The sequence below is a fragment of the Lolium rigidum genome, chromosome 2, assembly GCF_022539505.1.
Source record: "Lolium rigidum isolate FL_2022 chromosome 2, APGP_CSIRO_Lrig_0.1, whole genome shotgun sequence".
Taxonomy (NCBI): Eukaryota; Viridiplantae; Streptophyta; class Magnoliopsida; order Poales; family Poaceae; genus Lolium; species Lolium rigidum.
The window spans coordinates 287,507,712-287,525,543 of NC_061509.1; the positions used below are offsets into that span (position 1 = coordinate 287,507,712).

At 43.6% G+C, this 17,832-nt stretch overlaps 1 protein-coding gene and 1 long non-coding RNA gene across 2 annotated transcripts; one reads left to right on the top strand and one right to left on the bottom strand.

Moving 5' to 3' along the window:
• Positions 1-561: 561 nt before the first annotated feature.
• Positions 562-6,266, bottom strand: LOC124691116. The gene is made up of 3 exons (XM_047224394.1): positions 6,177-6,266; positions 863-1,161; positions 562-787 (listed from the first exon to the last, which is right to left on the bottom strand). The coding sequence occupies exons 1-3, from the start codon at positions 6,264-6,266 to the stop codon at positions 562-564; spliced, it is 615 nt and encodes a 204-aa protein (XP_047080350.1).
• LOC124689046 lies at positions 1,563-5,742 on the top strand. The gene is made up of 4 exons (XR_006998696.1): positions 1,563-1,781; positions 2,657-2,757; positions 3,531-3,622; positions 5,484-5,742. It is a non-coding gene; the product is annotated as an uncharacterized LOC124689046 (long non-coding RNA).
• Positions 6,267-17,832: the final 11,566 nt, after the last annotated feature.

The following is a 17,832-nucleotide window of genomic DNA, read 5'->3' on the forward strand; positions in this document are numbered from 1 at the left end:
AGAATACGCTACTTCTTAACTTTCTTAATTTGAACTACTTGAACCAAATATGTAGCACCTGCAAACTCTACTTTTATCTAAGCTTCCCGTAAAAATATGAATTGTGTCGTTACATCCTAAATGCAAATTTTGCCAAAAGCATATTCCAGCAACCTCACTTGTTTTGAACTGTGCAATTACATGTCTTTTCAACAGATCAATTACATGTTTAGACAAAGAGCCGAGGTTTTCGTGCGGCGCAGGGATGGATTGGGGTCCTTGGGGTGGTAAAACCGACTGCTGCACATATTATCTTTGGATCTCCACTTTTTCTGTCCTTCCTGTGAAATGAGAATAGGTTGCTCTTGCAAGTTGCAAAACATGGACAGGGCAAAACAAACATGCAAAATTGCTAACATTCAGCTACATATACAGGTGGGGTCCATCATCAGTTTTGCAGTCAAATCACTCTTTTACGAGCGTAGCTTGTTTCACCTATTCAGCATTTCAGCTACATACATTTGCTGCGCGAGCTAGAAGCACTGCTGGTTCTCATGGCAAAAATACTTCATGGCGCTTCATCTAGAACCTGGACCCGTTGTTTCGCTTCGGCCTATTCACACTAGTTGGTTTGGCGATGGTGCTGGTCGAGTTGGGTCTACGGAGGATCGCCGTCGTCCTCATCGGCTGTACATGACTCGTCGTTGGCTGAGCTGACCTCCTGCAAAAAGGAGCTTCCATCTTCGCCCGAATGTCAACCTCCATCCTTGCCTTCTTCAACATCGGATTCTTGTAGCCGGAACCGCCGCTTCCTCCTCCGAAGTAGCTTCGTTTGCAACTGCTTGGCTGCACCTTCGTGAAGATCTTAATGGCCCTGCTTTGCCTCTCGGCGTTCCGCGCCCGGCACTTGCTCGTCAGCGCCTCCACCATCCTGTCTTCCACCTCCTTCTGCTGCTTCGTCTTCGCCCTGAAGAGATCCTTCCACTTGTACCGCGCCCCGGCCCGCTGCATCCTGTCGACGACGCGGCCCGTGTGCTCCTCGCCGAACTGCCGCCGGTAGAACCCCTTCCACAGCACGTCGGTGACGGGGGTCAGGTCTGTCACCGTGCGGCTCTCGATGCGGGTCAGCTGCTCCAGGTCGCAGTGGGGCAGGATCCTACGCAGCAGCGCCGTGTCCACGCACTACACCACAGTACTGAATTCCCAACCGATGTTGGTCGGTAATAGTCATTAATGGCGAGAGATTGTTGGTCGGGAAAACTGGCAACCAACTGTTGGTCGGGAAAGAAAAAACGTAACAACAGACGATCGGTCGGAAATTCATGGTGTCGAACAATCGGTCGGGATTCTTGGTATGGACATCGAACCATCGGTCGGTAAAGTAATACCGACCAACAACTGGCCGGCAATGGGCCTGCTCGCGGGAAAACCGAAAACCTTAGCGCCAAAATGACACCTTAGCGCCAAAATGGGCCAGCCCACCAAAATTTCCCTCTTTTATTTTCGTTCGGCTCTAAACCTAGTGGCAAAGACCGCCCCCAAATCTGCCACCACACGCGCTTGCTCCGCCGCCACAATCACGCGCTCCCTCCGCCGCCACGTGCTCATCGGCCGGCGAGGCTGCCGTCGCCTCTCCCGCTCGTCCTCGAGTCTCTCTCCGGTAGGCGGCGACGAGTGAGCATCCCGTGAGGCTTCCTCGTCCACATCCTGTCGCCGCCCGCCCGTTCGTCCGAAGCCAATCTCAGATCTGTTTGTTCGAGCTCAACTAGGGGCGACACAGCGACCCAGTGCAGAAGCGCCTGGTGAGAAACCTCCCCGCCCTACCTTGATTCTGGGCAAAACCATTTTTATACATATAGTTTCAGCTTCGATCCGTGTTTCCTGCTGCTGGCGCTCGCACACTGGCTTAAATTAAAACAGGGCGGCCTTTGCTCGCGATGCGCGGAACTCGTTCCGATTCAACGCGCGTGCGGGCGAGAAACTCTCGCCAAGGCACAATAATCACAGGGGAAGGCGTCGGTTCCTCTTATTATTGATGGGGGCATGCGTTGGTTTCCTTCTTATTTTGGATTTAGTAGTACGCGCTGAATCTTCTTTTGGGTGGAGTCATAGGTCGCTGCCTCTCTTCGTTTGCTGGAGGAAAACGTTTGTTGGCCTTTGTCAAAGGAAATCCGTAATGATTCTTGGTTCTGCTCCACGGCATGAATGATTGATATCCTTATTTCTGTTGTTGATTGCTTCTGTAAAGCCTTCCGGTTTAGCACTAAACTGTTTAGTGGTGAACATCTCATGATTGACATGGTGTTGTATTATTTAATCATGCGGAATAATCTTGACTGCTCTCTGTATTTTTATTCATGCAGTATGTTAATATCATATTTCTGCTGTTGATTGCTTCTGTACCCTTCTGGTTTAGCACTATACTGTTTGGTAATGAACATCTCATGATGGTGTTGTATTATTTAGTCATGCAGAATAATCTTGAGTACTCTTTGTATCTTCATTTCTAAAGCATACAGTGAAGGATGCTATGTATGTAAGCTATCTATTCAACTATTATTGAAGTAATGGCGACTTATGACAACTTGGCTGTTTATTTAAATATTGTTGTCTGGTGCTAATTTTTAAAAATATAAGAGGAGTGTTATTTTGTATTTTCTAATTTGTTTGGTTTTAGGATTCTTGGTCCTTGGAGTTCACGAGCTCTCGGGCGCCGCACCCCACTGCTTGTCACTGCCTCTCTAACCTGTTGGTGACTACTGCCTCCCTAACCTGTCGGTGAGTCGACCCTCTACTTCATTTTGCAAATAGAGTTGTTCATTTACTACATCTTTGATATGTTGTGTTATGGGCTTTAGTATGTGTACAGTTGGGTGAATGCATTTTCCTTGTGTGAACTACGATAAGACCTAAATTTATATTACTTTGACCATCGCTATCCGGTCTCTGATTCTGTGTGTCCTTTGGTTCTAATAAAAATATTAGCTAAAGAGCCAAACATGGTTGTGTTGAAATATAGTAGCTACAAATTAAATGGGATAGACTTCCATACACAATCATATGATGAGGGTCGTCCTGTTCAAGGTAGTGGAGTAGCTCTTATTGCACAAACCACATCCTTTCAAAAAGGAAATGGTGACAATACTAGTGTAAGAAACAAGGCGTATTACGGCATTATAAAGGAGATTCTTGAGCTAAACTATCAACACGAGGGGAAAGTAGTGTTGCTAAAATGTGACTGGGTCGACAATCGTGTAGAAGATAAATGGGTAAAGACTGATCAGTTTGGAATCACTTCTGTGAATTTCAAGCATATATTCAATACCGGTGAGAAGATGTCAGACGAGCCTTTCATTTTAGCATCACAGGCAACTCAAGTTTACTATGTTGAAGATCCCATTGATGCTGAGTGGTCTACTGTTGTCATACCATCATATTATGACATAAATGAAGCAGAAAATATTGAGCCTGATAATGCTTTGCGTGCAACATTGCTTGATCCATGCACTTCTATACGTGTCTGTTATGCTCACTTGTGATAGTTTTGGTAGATGAAGCCCTACAAACCAGCTGTGTCTGGCTCATCTCGTCACTGAGATTTTTCAGTTCAAAATCAGTTTCGAAGACATCAACTGAAGATGATGTGAGTAAAACTTCTATACTTGTGTTCTTTATTCTCATTCTGCCTGTAGTATTAGTTTAACAACATAGCATTCTTTAAAATGAAGATACACTGCTGAAAACTGAAGTTGCAGCCTAAGCTGCCATCACATCTAATCTATACTGGTATTACCTTATTTTTCCATTCAACCTCTACCGTCACATCTAATCTACACTGGTATTACAATTCGACAATGTTGTTTCAAGGCTTCCCATTCTCGAGATCTCTAAGTTGTTGTTGATCCTTTGACCCATTAAACATTTTATCCATCTGGAAAGTTACAAAAAGATAGACAAAGGCATATGAATATGTACTACAAAGAAAAATTACTAAAAGATCTTATACGGCAAAAAAAAATTAAAAGACAAAGGTAAAAATAACATACTGGTTCTTACGATTGAATTACTAAAGGTAACTATTGAACTAAGATTTAACAAAGAATCACAAAATATATCTAATGCATACATGTATGCTTGAATCACGAGTTGCACACACGGTACTTTTTGGCTGGAGCATGATCACAAAAATGTCCATCCCAGACTGATTTTCGGTCTGCAAAGAAAATCCATGGAGTAGAACTGGCATGAAATTGGGGGTAGAATAGAAGCAAGACGGTTACTACTAAACCAAAATTTCGGATCTGCTCACCTTTGAATCAAAACTAGTAGAAATCGCACACGCAATCATGTAGATTCATCCTGCAGTCTGCATACAAAAGATAGATCAATAAGCAAAGTAAATTCCAGATCAGTACGTCCCAGCCAACCTGCGTCCTTGGTCGATCGGCAAGCCGGCCATGGGAACGTCGTGGCCAATCACCGGCGAAGAGTGCACGCACTGCGGAGGTGAGACGCAAAGGACAAGCTGGTGAGGCCGCGCTTGGTCGTGGTTACGGGCGAACGAAAAGGATGCCGCGCTGGTATGGCAGAGGCGGGGGCAGAAGTTAGATCGTCGGCGCTAGGAGAGGAGAGGAGAGGAGGGTTAGAAGTTTGGCCGGTGGCGCTGGGAAATCGTGGATAGTGTGAATCGTGATATTTGCGCGATTCTTTTTCTTCTTGGGGATCCCTTATTCATGGGAGCTGATTTGGGAGTTGGAGAAATACACGGGGAGGGCCACAAACTTGGAAGTTTATCTTATTATTACGAGTTTATGTTATACTCCTGCAACGGACTCATTTGCAGCATATATATCCATATCTACCATAAACTTTTGCAACACAAATTTCATGGGTTGCAAAGTATTCGTTGCTTTACCATGGTTCCTCTTGTAGTGTGGGAATGAGTCCCTGTTTTTCCCTGTAAACAATTTTCCTGCCTCCGCTGTTGGCCGCTGGCCATGTAGCTGTTCTGTGATGCCTAGTGCCTGCTATTTTTGGGTCGAACATATGGCTAAGAGTAGGGTGCCTGCTGCAAACAGAGCTTGGCTCTGGTGGTTAGGTCCCTTGTGGTGGAACCAGCCCACCCAGGTTCAAGTCCTAGACTTGGCATGGGTGTTTGCATTTACCTGGATTATTCCAGGATTTAACCGGCGCTATGCTTTCGGTGGTAGGTGACGTGCCCGTCAACAGCGAGGCGCCAGTGGTGACTTCGTCAACCTCAAGATATGCCGGCTCAGTCCCTCGAAGGTGCTCATAGGGGTAGGGTGTGCGTGCGTGCGTTCATAGGGGTGTTTGTACGTGCGTGTTTGTGAGCGTCTGCGTTGTACTGTGTTCTCAAAAAAAAAAAAAAAGAGTAGGGTGCCTGCTTGTATTTGTTTTTTTCACCCTATCTATTTGTACTACTTTGTCCAAACTGAGAATGTATGTAACAACGCAATTTTATATGTTTGTACTTGTTTGTGCAGGTGTCCCCTTCAAATATGAATTATCATGCTAAACGTTTCCCGCGAACCACCAAGTACCTGATGTTTCCCATCAACAGAATGAATTGTGTAATGGAGCAAACTTGGTCATATAGTAGTCATCGGCTTCCATTTTGTAAAACCTGCTTATATGCGGTGACAACGTATCTATGTTATGTTGACTATGTTGTAATCAGATGAGAACATATGAACAATTGGTATTGTAAGAGTTTAATCCATATCAGAGTCATGTGTGCTATTATTTATGTGGTATGCATTTATGATTGTGTCGAATATGAGAATATAGTGAGTTTTTCCATTCATATATCTAAATTACTGAAGTGTTGGTCGGCAAAAGAAACACCGACCGACTGTTAGAAAGAAGCATACTCTGGTAAGTGCTAACGGAAAGTTGGTCGGTAAAACTTACCTTGTCCGATGTTCGGTCGGCGAAGAAATGTTGGTCGGGAAACCATTGCCGGTCGGCAAAGAAAACGTCGGTCGGGAAAGCTGGAGGAATGGTGTCGAACCGTCGGTCGGCAAAGAAATGTCGGTCGGGAAAGGCCTTCGCCGACCGGACTTACAGTGACCGACAACGTTGGTCGGCAAAACTAATCCCCGACCGACTTTCTGTTGGCGTAAGCGGTTTTCCCAACCAACTTAACGGTTGGTGTTCTAGTGTTGTGGTGTAGTGACGCCGTCCACGCTCTCGACGCGCCGGAGGTTGTCGATGGCCTTTCGCACGCAGATATCCAGCAGACTCGGAGCTTTCCTTTCCGCCTCCATCCTGAATTCCTGATGGTTCAGGGCGATGCGCCGAGAATGGATCGCCGGACGTCGATGCAAGACGAAACCAATGAAGAGGTCGAGTTTCCCTGTGTGGCTCTCTCTTCTGTTTTCCCCGGAGGTATTTATCTCCCGTAGAATAGGACCTGAAACCGTGAACACAGATGCGGAAATGGAGTCATACTCGAACTCTTTTCCTTTCGCATGTCGGATCAGTCGGATGTGAGTCGCAAACAAGCGGATCATAGTCGGAGTCGAATTGGTGCATCTACTAGCTTGTACTCGCCTCATAGTGAACACGACAGTAGCACCGATGGGCCAATTCGGCACACAGGACCTCAACAACTCCAACGGGCACACATCGCGGCTAATCGACGTAAGCCCGATCGAAACATGCCAAGAAATGCTCCACCGCAAGAGCTTTAGGGCACCTCCACCAATGGGGCACCGCAAACAGACATGGAGCGACGTCGAAAATTGTGTCCGCACCCAGGTCCAGTGGCCCGACGTATAGTGATCGGGCCGTTCGTGGAGACGCAAACACGACACATATTTGCGTCTCGGATGCGTCTCGGCATACGCTATGCGGTCGCGCCGCGTGACCATGCGCTTTTCCCATGGGCCCGCCTTGTAGCGACCTACAGGCCCGTTTCAAGCGCTTTGCTTCCGTGGCCGTTGTTTCGTCGGTTTTCGCTTCCGCTTCTGCGCCGCAGCCTATATCATCAATAGCCCCGTTTTCTCGTCTGCACGGGCACCAGACCTGGCGGGCGGCGACTGGATTTCTGCGCCACCATGAATAGCATCGTGTCCCGCGCGTCTGGCATTTTAAAAGCCGACCGGCATCTTTCCTGCCATCACCCACACCATCGACACCTCTGCTCCCACCCTTACCACCGCGCGCCACCGCATCACCATGAGGAAAAAGAAGCACGACTCCAAGGCGTCCAACAGAGTTGTGTGATACGTCGCAAACGTATCTGTAATATTTGATGCTCCATGCTTGTTTTACACCAATTCCAATATGTTTATTTACACTTCGTTGCATTTTTATATATTTTCCGGCACTAACCTATTGACAAGATGCCACAGTGCCAGTTCCCTCTGTTGTTTTGTATTTCAGAAAAGTTGTACATGAAATATTCTCGGAATTGGACGAAACAAAAGCCGAAGATCTTATTTTTTACGTAACGAAGACGAAGTTCAGAAGAGAGACGAGTAGGCGCCACAGGGCGGCAAAACCAGCCCTAGACGCGGCCCAGGCCCTGGCCGCGCGTAGGGGTGGTCTGGAGCCCCCTGGCCTCCACCGATATCGCCCCTCCGTCTATTTATTCACGATATCGGGAAAACCCTGAAAACACAAGCCTCCGTCCACAAAAAGTTCCGTAGCTCCGCCGCCACCGAAGACAAGATCTGGGGGACAAAAGTCTCTGTTCCGGCACCTTGCCAGAACGGGAAATTGCCCCCGGAGTCATCTCCATCGACTCCACCGTCATCTTCATCGCCGTTGCTGACTCCCATGATGAGGAGTCACTAGTAGAGAAACCCCCCTTTAATACCGGTTCCAGAGGGCCTTTAGTATCGGTTTTACTAAAGGTTCGGTACTAAAGCCCCCCCCTTTGGTACCGGTTCCTTACGAACCAGTACTAAAGGTTCCTCCACGTGGGCAAGGAGGATCCCGCGGGGCTGGAGACCTTTGGTACCGGTTCGTAACACGAACCGGTACTAAAGGCTATTTCGTTAAAAAAATTATCCATTTTTTAAAATCATTTTTCACTCCCTTTTTCTTTCAAAATTTCGAGTATTTTTGTTAGTCTCTAACTGCACTTAATCTCTAGTCAAATTACTTATCCGTGGTCAAACTTCCCGATCGGTCACCCGCACTAGCATGCTTAACTTCCAAGTTTCATCCCGTTCCACTTCCAAGTGCTTCGCGCGTATATTGTTGATAGTAGTACCATATCAATCTTATTAACATGTTGGTCGTTGTCACACTTTTTTCTTATTTAAATTCCAAATAATTCTTTCAATAAACAAAAGTAATAATGTAATAATAATGTTGAATAAATAAATAAAATTAACTTTTTAAATTTGTATTATTTTTAATTATTTTTAAAAAAATTAATATTTTTTGCCAAACCTAAATCATGAAATTTTGAAAATATTATAATTTGCTAAAAGTAATAGTAATATTTTAGGACTAAAAAAATCTTATAATTATTAATTGTAATTTAAAAAAATAAAAAATATATAAATTTCTAAATTTCTGGAAAAAAACTAAAATATTCCTGCTTTCATAATTTCATTTGGAATTTTGAGAATCTAAAAATTGGCTAACCGGGTAACCCCGGGTGAATTCGGATGTAACTTTTTCCCATGATGATTTTGATATATTATACGTTTTTTTTCCGACGTCGTATGCAAAAGTTAATGCGGTTTTACCATTTTTCAAACTTTTTTTGCAAAAAAAAGTCAAAATTCGAATTTCTTAATTTCACCGAATAGTAGGTTGCATAACATAAAAGGTTCTTACGAACCGGTACTAAAGGCGTAGGCAATGCAACCGGTACTAATGCACCCTTTAGTACCGGTTCGTAAGGAAACCGGTACTAAAGGCCTCGACGGAAGCCCCTTTTTTCTACTAGTGAGTGAGTAGTTCTCCCACAAAGCTGAGTGCTTTACTGGTAGCTATGTGGTATATCTATTTCTCCATGTATGATCTTTATGTGATCATGAGCTTTGTAATCTACTTGAATAAGTAGAATTTATTCTTCAACTATTGTGCTACTCAAGTGGTTTTATTATGTGATCTCCGGGAACATCATGTCCAACAGTGTGCATACCGTGGTTGTTTCTTAAGCTTAATTTACATAAATAATTATGAATTGTGGTGTCTAGATAGTACCATCTTTGTATGCTCAAAGTAACATCGTGGGGTGTCCATAGATTAGGAATGCGAACTTTAAGGAATGCTTATGCAGCCCTACACATCGAATTTGTGTTTATTATCAAACCGGAGAGTGGTTCAGAGTAGCTTAATGAAGTGATAATATCTATGTATTCAATTATGGCATCATTGTTGAGAGTGTCCACTAGTGAAAGTATGATCCATAGGCCTTGTTTCTAAGTATTGAAAAGTTCTGCTACATGTTTACTTGCTGCCATTTTTATTTTAGATTGCAATTACCACTCATAATCATCCATATTACTTCTATTTCACTATCTCTTCACCGAACTAGTGCACCTATACACCTGCCAAGTGTATTGGGTGTGTTGGGGACACTAGAGACTTTTTGTATCGTAATTGCAGGGTTACTTGAAAGGGATATCTTTGACCTCTACCTCCCTGAGTTCGATAAACCTTGGGTGATCCGCTTAAGGAAAACTTGATGCTGTTCTACAAATCTCTGCACTTGGAGGTCCAACACTGTCTACAAGAATAGAAGCGTGTGTAGACATCAAGCTCTTTTCTGACGCTGTTGTCAGGGAGGTAAGGTAAAAATGTACTCACATCCTCTGGCTACTAAGTCTTTTAGTTGCTGGTGAGTGCTCGAAATTATTTTCTTTAGATTCTGCAATTATATCTTTTTATTTCTTATTTTTATTTTCACCAGTTAGGCTTAATGAAAAATAATAAAAAAAATTAGAGAGCCCTATAGTATTTATTTTTATCCATACACGTATTGTGGCTGCTTTTTATGTCAGAATAAACCAAATGCTGAGGGGGAGATCAGAAGCTGAGTTGGAGCATCAACCGCTGAATGAATTTGATACTACAAGCGATCCCTAATGAAATACTTTTTTTTTGTATCCATACACGTATTGCGGTGTGTTTTATGTTAGAATAAGCCAAATCCCGAGGGAGAGATCAAGCGCAGATCATCAACCACTGAATGAACTTGATCCCACAACATATACATAGGTATGAGCAATTTAAAAGGATTTTGGCAGCTGGTGTGAAACTCAAATTAATGTATGGAAGTATTAGTTCTTACTATTCCATATGTTGAAGATATTTGTAAAGTAATTCAATTTATCTTACTGCAGATCGCTGAACAGATTAAGCAGCTTGCCAAGTGGTAGACTGCAAAATTTTCAGAGTTAGTTTGCCCGTACGATCTTTTTGATTTGAAAGTAGAAAAATATGCTTTTTAGCAGGGAAATAATAACTGAACGCACTTTCTCTATATCAGATTGTATTATGTTGTGTTTACCTTTCATTTCTAAAGAGTTCTTTTACTCTATAAGTGGCACATGACATATCTTGTGCCATGTGAGCTTTATTTTGCTTCCAGTTTATCGAAGAACAAATCAACGTTGAAACCATCAGCTTTTGTCAGGCAATCCATGAAATTTCTGTTGTGATGTTGGTCACGTGTTCATATAGTGACCTTGTTTATGTGTCACAACCAGCTTTCCAACAGTTCAGTACCTACCCATCAGGATTAATTGGTGATTCTAATGCAAACGGGGGTACAAGTACAACTGGAGCAGCTGCTGGTCCGGATACGCATACATATTTCCAACATGCAAGCAAGTGTTCTACTTTTCATGTTTATATTTTCAAGATCCATTTTCATCCATATGCATCATGATACATGGAAATGATAAATGGATTAGTCTAACTAGATGCCAGCACTTACGAATTATTTATTATTTCATAAATTTGTCACTTACATTTATATGCAGTATACTGGCACTAGTGGAAAACGGGTCTGTAATCCCGGTTCGTTTGGGCCTTTAGTCCCGGTTTCCAAACCGGGACCAATTAGGCGGGACTAAAGGTCCTCCCTTTTAGTCTCGGTTGTAAAACAAATCGGGATTAATGGTCCCGCCACGTGGGCTGCTGGCGCGCGTCGAGGAAAATAATCTTTAGTCCCGGTTTGTAACACGAACCGGGATTTATTTCGTTATGTCCAATTATTTTTCGCTCCTCTTTTTTTTCTATTTTTTCAGAATTTCTAGTATTTCAGTTATTTAACTAGTTTAGTTTCTAACTACACTTAATCTCTAACTACGCTTAATCAATAGTCAAACTACTTACTTGTGGTCCAACTTCCCACTCGGTCACCCATCCTCCCACTACTCCAGCACTAGCACGCTTAACTTCCAAGTTCCTTTCCCATCCCGCTTCCAAGTGCTTCGCGCGCATGTTGTGATACTAGTATCATATCAATCCTATTAACATGTTGGTTGATGTCACACTTGTTTAATATTCGAATTACAAATAATTATTTTAATAAACAAAACTAATGACGTAATAACATGCTGTGGTAATGGTATTATAATTATAATTTTTTTAATTTGTATTATAATAGTTTTTTTTAATTTATTATTTTTTAATATTTTTTGCCAAACTTGAAAATTTAACAGTAATAGTAATCTTTATGCGTGATGTAATTATTATTTTAAAAAATTTAAAAATATAAAATTCCGAATTTCTGGCAAAAACTAAAATCTTCCTGCTTTCATATTTTCATTTGGAATTTTGAGAATCTAAAAATTGGCTAACCGGGTAAACCCTTGTGAATTCGGATGTAACTTTTTCCCACGATGATTTTGATATATTACACGTTTTTTTTCGACGACGTATGCAAAAGTTAATGCGGTTTTACCATTTTTCAAACCTTTTTTGCAAAAAAAATGAAAACTCAAATTTGTTAATTTTCCCTAATAGTAGGTTGCATAACATACAAGAATCTGAAAATATTTTATTTTTTGAATTTTCTATCATTTTCTTTTATATTTTACAGTGTTAAAAAAGGCGATCCACGGGGGGGGGGGCGTGGAGCTGCATGGGGAGGCAAAAAACCGGGACTAAAGGGTTTTGCCCCATAGATCACCCTTTAGTCCCGGTTCGTAATACGAAGGGGGACTAAAGGGTCCAAACGAACTGGGACTAAAGGGTTTTCATGATGAACCGGGACCAATGCCCCCCATTGGTCCCGGTTTGGGTTAAAACGGGGACATTTGCTTGGGACGAAAGACCTCTTTTCCACTAGTGTGGACTACAATTTCCTTAACATTTTTCAGAGAAGAGTTCGTAGGGGTACTGATATCGTATTAATTAAACACACGTACTAGGCAAGTGAACTGATCATCATTAATTCATTCAATAGGTTATTCGGTGCTTCAAGGACTCTTGTCCTTTTTTCCTTATGTAGAGGCCTCCCTGAACTATTGGGAGAAAAACTCTAGAAGGACGCCACTTCTGTCCCCATCAATTCAGATTTCCTAGGAAGAGATCTGTATACCTTATGCCTCTGTTGTACTAGCTTGTAAAAGTTTATTTGCAGTTTGGAGGGTGTCCAATGGTTTTGCTGCAGTTGGGTTGCTGGTGCTAATAATGTTATGTGTTGGTTCTATGTCCAAGCAGTGACCAAGGTCGCCAGTGTTGACGGCGGAGCATGAATGTAGACTTTGTGTGTTTGTTGTAATATTTTGGAACTCAATATATTCTATTTTTATGACTCCGTGACTTTGAACCTTGTTCTAATAAATGGCCGTGTGCATCATCATGATGCAGAAGCCGGGGTATACCCCATTTTGAAAAAAATGACTCTGTGACTTTTAAATATATCGAATAGTAGGTGTTGCGTGTTGCACATGCACGTTTACTTGCATCATGGCGATATGATATGGGGTGATACTATGTGAAAACCGTATAACAAACCTAATTTGAAATAGCTTCAATAAATTTAAAATAGCTTCAATAAATAACAAACCTAATCAATATTAGTTTGAGGCTTTATTTAAAAGGCATTCATCCAAAACATGTGTGTCTTGTGGTACAACATTGCAGATCCCTAACATTCATGTTTATCTTTCAAAAATATATTTTTCTACTTTAATCCATTTGCATTGCGATACATGGAGATGAATGGATTGTCTAATTCTGTTCCACTAGCTCAGATGCCAACACTTAGAAATTATTTATCATTTGTAATATATTATTGCTTAAATCAATTGTTTATTTGTATAGTAACTGGCCTACAATATCACAATTACTTAGGACAGTTCGTCTGGGCCATCTCAGATTAAACAAGTATACTAGGCAAGTGAACTGATGATCACCATCTCATTCACCAAGTGTATTGAGCCAAGTTTTGTCTTCCATGCTTTTAAGTCTTTCGTGTCCAGTGTTTACACACCACCACTTTTAATCTTTGTGACAAAGTCGGTAAACTAATTATCTTGCATTTTCTGCTACTTATGAAGACGTGCGTTGCACGTGCACACTAACTAGTAATAACTAGATCATCTAACCTACCTACATCTAAAAGAATTTTAATTTTTAATTTTTAATTTTCTATCATTTATATTTTGTACTGTAGAAACCTAAAAAAAGGCGATCCATGGGGGTGGCCCCCCGGCCAGGGAAAAGCTCCGCCACTATAAACGAAAGGCTCTTGGTTGAGCTGCCGAAGGGACGCCGTCCCAAGGATCAAGCACGCCTAAGGCAGCTCCGGGAGATCAACTTGCCTTTGCAGACGAACAAGAAGAATCAGCTTCTTCCCTGCTCCAGATTTTCTACCAGACCGGGTATATACCATTTAAAACTCACTCCATGACACCTAATCAAGGGTCCTAAACGAGCTATTTTTAGCGTAGTTTGTGTATTGTTCTTTGCCCGTTATTGCAATATGCATGCGCGAGAAAGTATTAATACCCCGCAAGAAAAGCAAGAAAGCAAGCATGATCTTGTTTTATCCTCTCTTGGTCTCATGATATAGTTTCTCGATAGTGCAAATAATTTTTCACGATATATAGTCATAGGAAATATATACTCAAAATTATCTGCATGATTAATATCAAAATAGATTGATTTTATTCAAACATTCACTGATGATATTGTTTTGTTTCATTGATTAGCGTGCCTACTACCTGGCTTGTTACCGCATGCAATCACACGGCCTCCGGATCAGCTTGAACCCTTGTCGTTATTGTAACCGGCGTGGTGGCAGTGGCGGCGGCAATCTATTGCTGCTGCATGGAGGGCCGCCGCTGCCCACCAGCGGCCAACCGCCAGTAATGCGCCCACCCCGTGAACGCCCAGATCTTCGACGCCACCATCGCCCTTCCAGCTGCGCCACCCGCTTAGTTCCATCAAATAATCTCTGCCTTTTGCTCGGTGTCCAGAGGAGGAGCTATGTACAAGTCAGAGGGGGTGGCGGGGGCACCGCCCCCCAACTTTTTGAGAATTACTGAAGGAATTTCTTTTACAAGGCTTGGTAGAGAATTTTTTAGCACTTTGCACCGCAGATATAGATATTTTGTGTTTTGCCCCCCATAATTCTTTGGCAAGCTCCCACTATCAGTGTTATTATGCTTATTATATGTTTATTTTGATTTGGTATCTGTGGATGTGGACTTGTGAAAACCGTATATGCATGGCCGTGGAATCTGAGTTTGGGTGCTCTCTTTCCGAGTGAAATATGTGTATTTGTGATGGTGTAGTAATAAGTACATTTATAATCAAGGTCTATGAAGTCAAGGGAATGCTGGATTTTAGCCTTTATCTTGTATGTATGGAGCAGCATTACTTTTGCATGTCCAAGCTCTCCCCACGTGCAAGGATTCATGGATTCGGATTGGCGGTTGTGGAGGTATATGTGATCTGATGCACATTTGTGTTTGGTTGGTCTAATTCCGATGCCCTCACTAGATATGTGTTTTTGTAGAATTTTGCCGTGTGGTAGCAGTGGTAGCGGCATGCTATTGCTGCATGGATGGCCGCCGCTGGTGGGAAGCGGCCATTGCCAGTAATGCGCCCACCCCATGAATGCGCAGATCTTCAACGCCACCATCACCCTTCGAGTTGTGCCACATGCTTAGTTTCGTCAAATAATCTCTGCCTTCTGCTCGCTTTCCAGAGGTGGAGCTATGTACAAGTCGGGGGGGGGGCACCGGCCCCAACTTTTTGAGAATTACTGAAGGAATTTATTTTACAAGGCTTAGTAGAGAAATTTTTAGCACTTTGTCTCCCAGATATAGATATTTTGTGTTTTGCCTCCATAATTCCTTGGCAAGCTCTACCACTGTCGGTGTTAGTATGCTTATTATATGTTTATTGTTATATGGTATCTGTGGATTTGGACTTGTGATGGTGTAGTAATAAATACATTTATAATCTAGGTCTATGAAGCTTTAGTAGAAAAATGTTTGGAGACTAATGGGGTGGTATGGAAGGCCCTTTTTCTACTAGTGAAGTCAAGGGAATGCTGGATTTTAACTTTTATTTTGTGTGTATGGAGCAGCATTACTTTTGCATGTATATGCTCTCCCCACATGCAAGGAGATTGGCGGTTGTGGAGGTATATGTGATCTGATGCACATTTTTTGTTTGGTTGGTCTAATTCTGACGCCCTCACTAGATATCTGGCAAATATATTTGTTAGTAGGTTCAAAATATTTTTCATCCTCGAAATGATTATTTTAGCAATGAAAGGTACAAGCATAAGATATACTGTACCACAAATGTACAATATGCGTACTAATGGAGCATGTGTTTTTTTTTCAAATAGAACATGGTGTTAAAAGAAACAATGAACAGTACAAAACACCTTAAGAAAAACAAAAATTACAATAAGATCCTTGAGAAGCCCTTGTGACGTCCCGGAACCGGTAACATGAGGATTCCTGTTGTGGGTATACTTCATGGGTGTACCATCGACAGTACCTAGATCCGGCAAGCTCGGGTGGCCCACATACGGTGATGGTGGCGTATGTCCCATCGAGCGGCTCAGTTGCTGTAGATCAAGATGGATGAAGTCCAGCCCAGGAACAAGGAGCCGGATCCATTAACCGACCCTAGAAGTCGGATTCGGCCTGGCCCATCAGGGGTAAGCCGGATCCAGTACGACGTTTAAGGAAAGTCGGATCTTTGACGTGCACGTCAATGTAATATTCCGTAGTTAGGCAACTTGTATTCCGGCTAGGACTCTCCTTGTAAACCCTAGATCCGTGCGCCTTTATAAGCCGGATCATGGGAGCCCTAGAGGCACAACCACAACTCATTGTAACAACGCGAAAGCGCGCAGATAATTCCAGACAAGCAGCAGTAGGCCCTGTCATCGTGTAGGTGTTCTGAAGCTGGGTAAATCGCGTACCACCGTCCCGAGGACTCTCCGCCCGATGGCCCCTACTTCTTCTTCCCTCCATGATGATCCCTCCTATGGAGTACCTTCGAATAGGAAACGACAGTTGGCGCCCACCATGGGGCCAGTGCCGTCTGGAGGCCGGAACCGGGAGGGTTCCGCCATGGGAAGCTACGACGAATCCATCGCTATGGGTGTGTCCTTTACGCCGGGAATTTTCCGATCGTCCCTCAGGACGAGTGCTGGATTCCGGCTAGGACCGACCACATCAAGCTCTCCATCATCCCAATTGGCGGCATTCACATCTTCATTGGCGAGACCATCGATTCCAACGGAAACGCCCTGGTAAGTCATGCTGACGCGACCGCCGCAGAGCTGGACGTAGTCGCGAAGATCCGATCTGAGACGCAGGAACTTCCTAAGGAAGATTCCGCCTTAGATCTGGAAATTTAAAAACCCACCCAATCCGCCCTTGAGCAGGAAATTACGGTTGAAGGCCAATGCAGATCCTCCTGGGTCTCCCAGGTGTTAGAGAAGCAAAGGTGCCACTTCGTGCACTTCCTCGCAAATACCGCAGGGACCACCCTTCCTCAGGAAGGAGCCGGACCCATGCAGGTTGAAGCTATCGGAGACAGCGATGCTCCGGATCAGCAAGAGGCTGCCAGAGGTAGCGACGTTTCAGATCAGCAAGAGGATGCCGGAGATAAATAGGAATCAATCTTGGGCAACCTAAGCCCAACATCAGATGATGCTACCACCTTGGACACAGAGGGGTACAATCGCCTCACGAAGGAGCTGGAAGGTGACGAGAAAGCTGAAGCAGAATCCGCTCCGCCTAAATAGGTCCTTGCAACCATGACTGGGCTGGAGCAAGAAACTAACGAAGAAGCAACTCCGACCGATGTCGGACTCCTAGGCCCGTCCAATTCGGAGACTCCGCCCTCGTGTCCGCGTTACTGCGTTGTGCCGGATTTCGGAGAAGGGCATATCTCCGGGCACAAGGAAAACATGTCCGCAGAAGAGCTCATCGAACAGGCAGGCCGGGGTGCTATCGCGCACTCTGAAATCCTCAACAAACCAATAGCTCCCGATAATGTAGCAGATCCTGAAGCTCTAGAAGCAAAAAGAAAGGAAATGCTAGCTACCGCCAAAGTATTTGCCAACACCGCAGCAGCAATGCTGGAGGAAAGGAAAGAGGCAGAAGAAGTGATGGAAAGTTTCCTCAAGAGAGAGCACGAAGCCGCATAATGCTTGGAAGAGGCCAAGAAACTCCGAGCACGATGGGAAACCATCATAGAGGATGCTGGCAAGGAAGCAGATAGGATCCGCCGGGAGGCCATCGGCCCCCGTAAGATCAACTTTGCGACCCCCATAAACCAGCAGCCGCTCGCAACTCCAAAGGACAATATGAAGAAAGCCGCGGAGATCCTGGCCAAGAAAGACGAGGAAATTGACATCGCTCACCTCCGCAC

Coding starts and splice junctions, on each gene's coding strand:
- LOC124691116 (XM_047224394.1), bottom strand. CDS start 6,266: ATGGAGGCGGAAAGGAAAGCTCCGAGTCTGCTGGATATCTGCGTGCGA. Junction 1,162..6,176: donor GCGTCGAGAGCGTGGACGGC/GTCACTACACCA, acceptor ACTGTGGTGTAG/TGCGTGGACACGGCGCTGCT. Junction 788..862: donor CGGGCGCGGAACGCCGAGAG/GCAAAGCAGGGC, acceptor CGGAGGAGGAAG/CGGCGGTTCCGGCTACAAGA.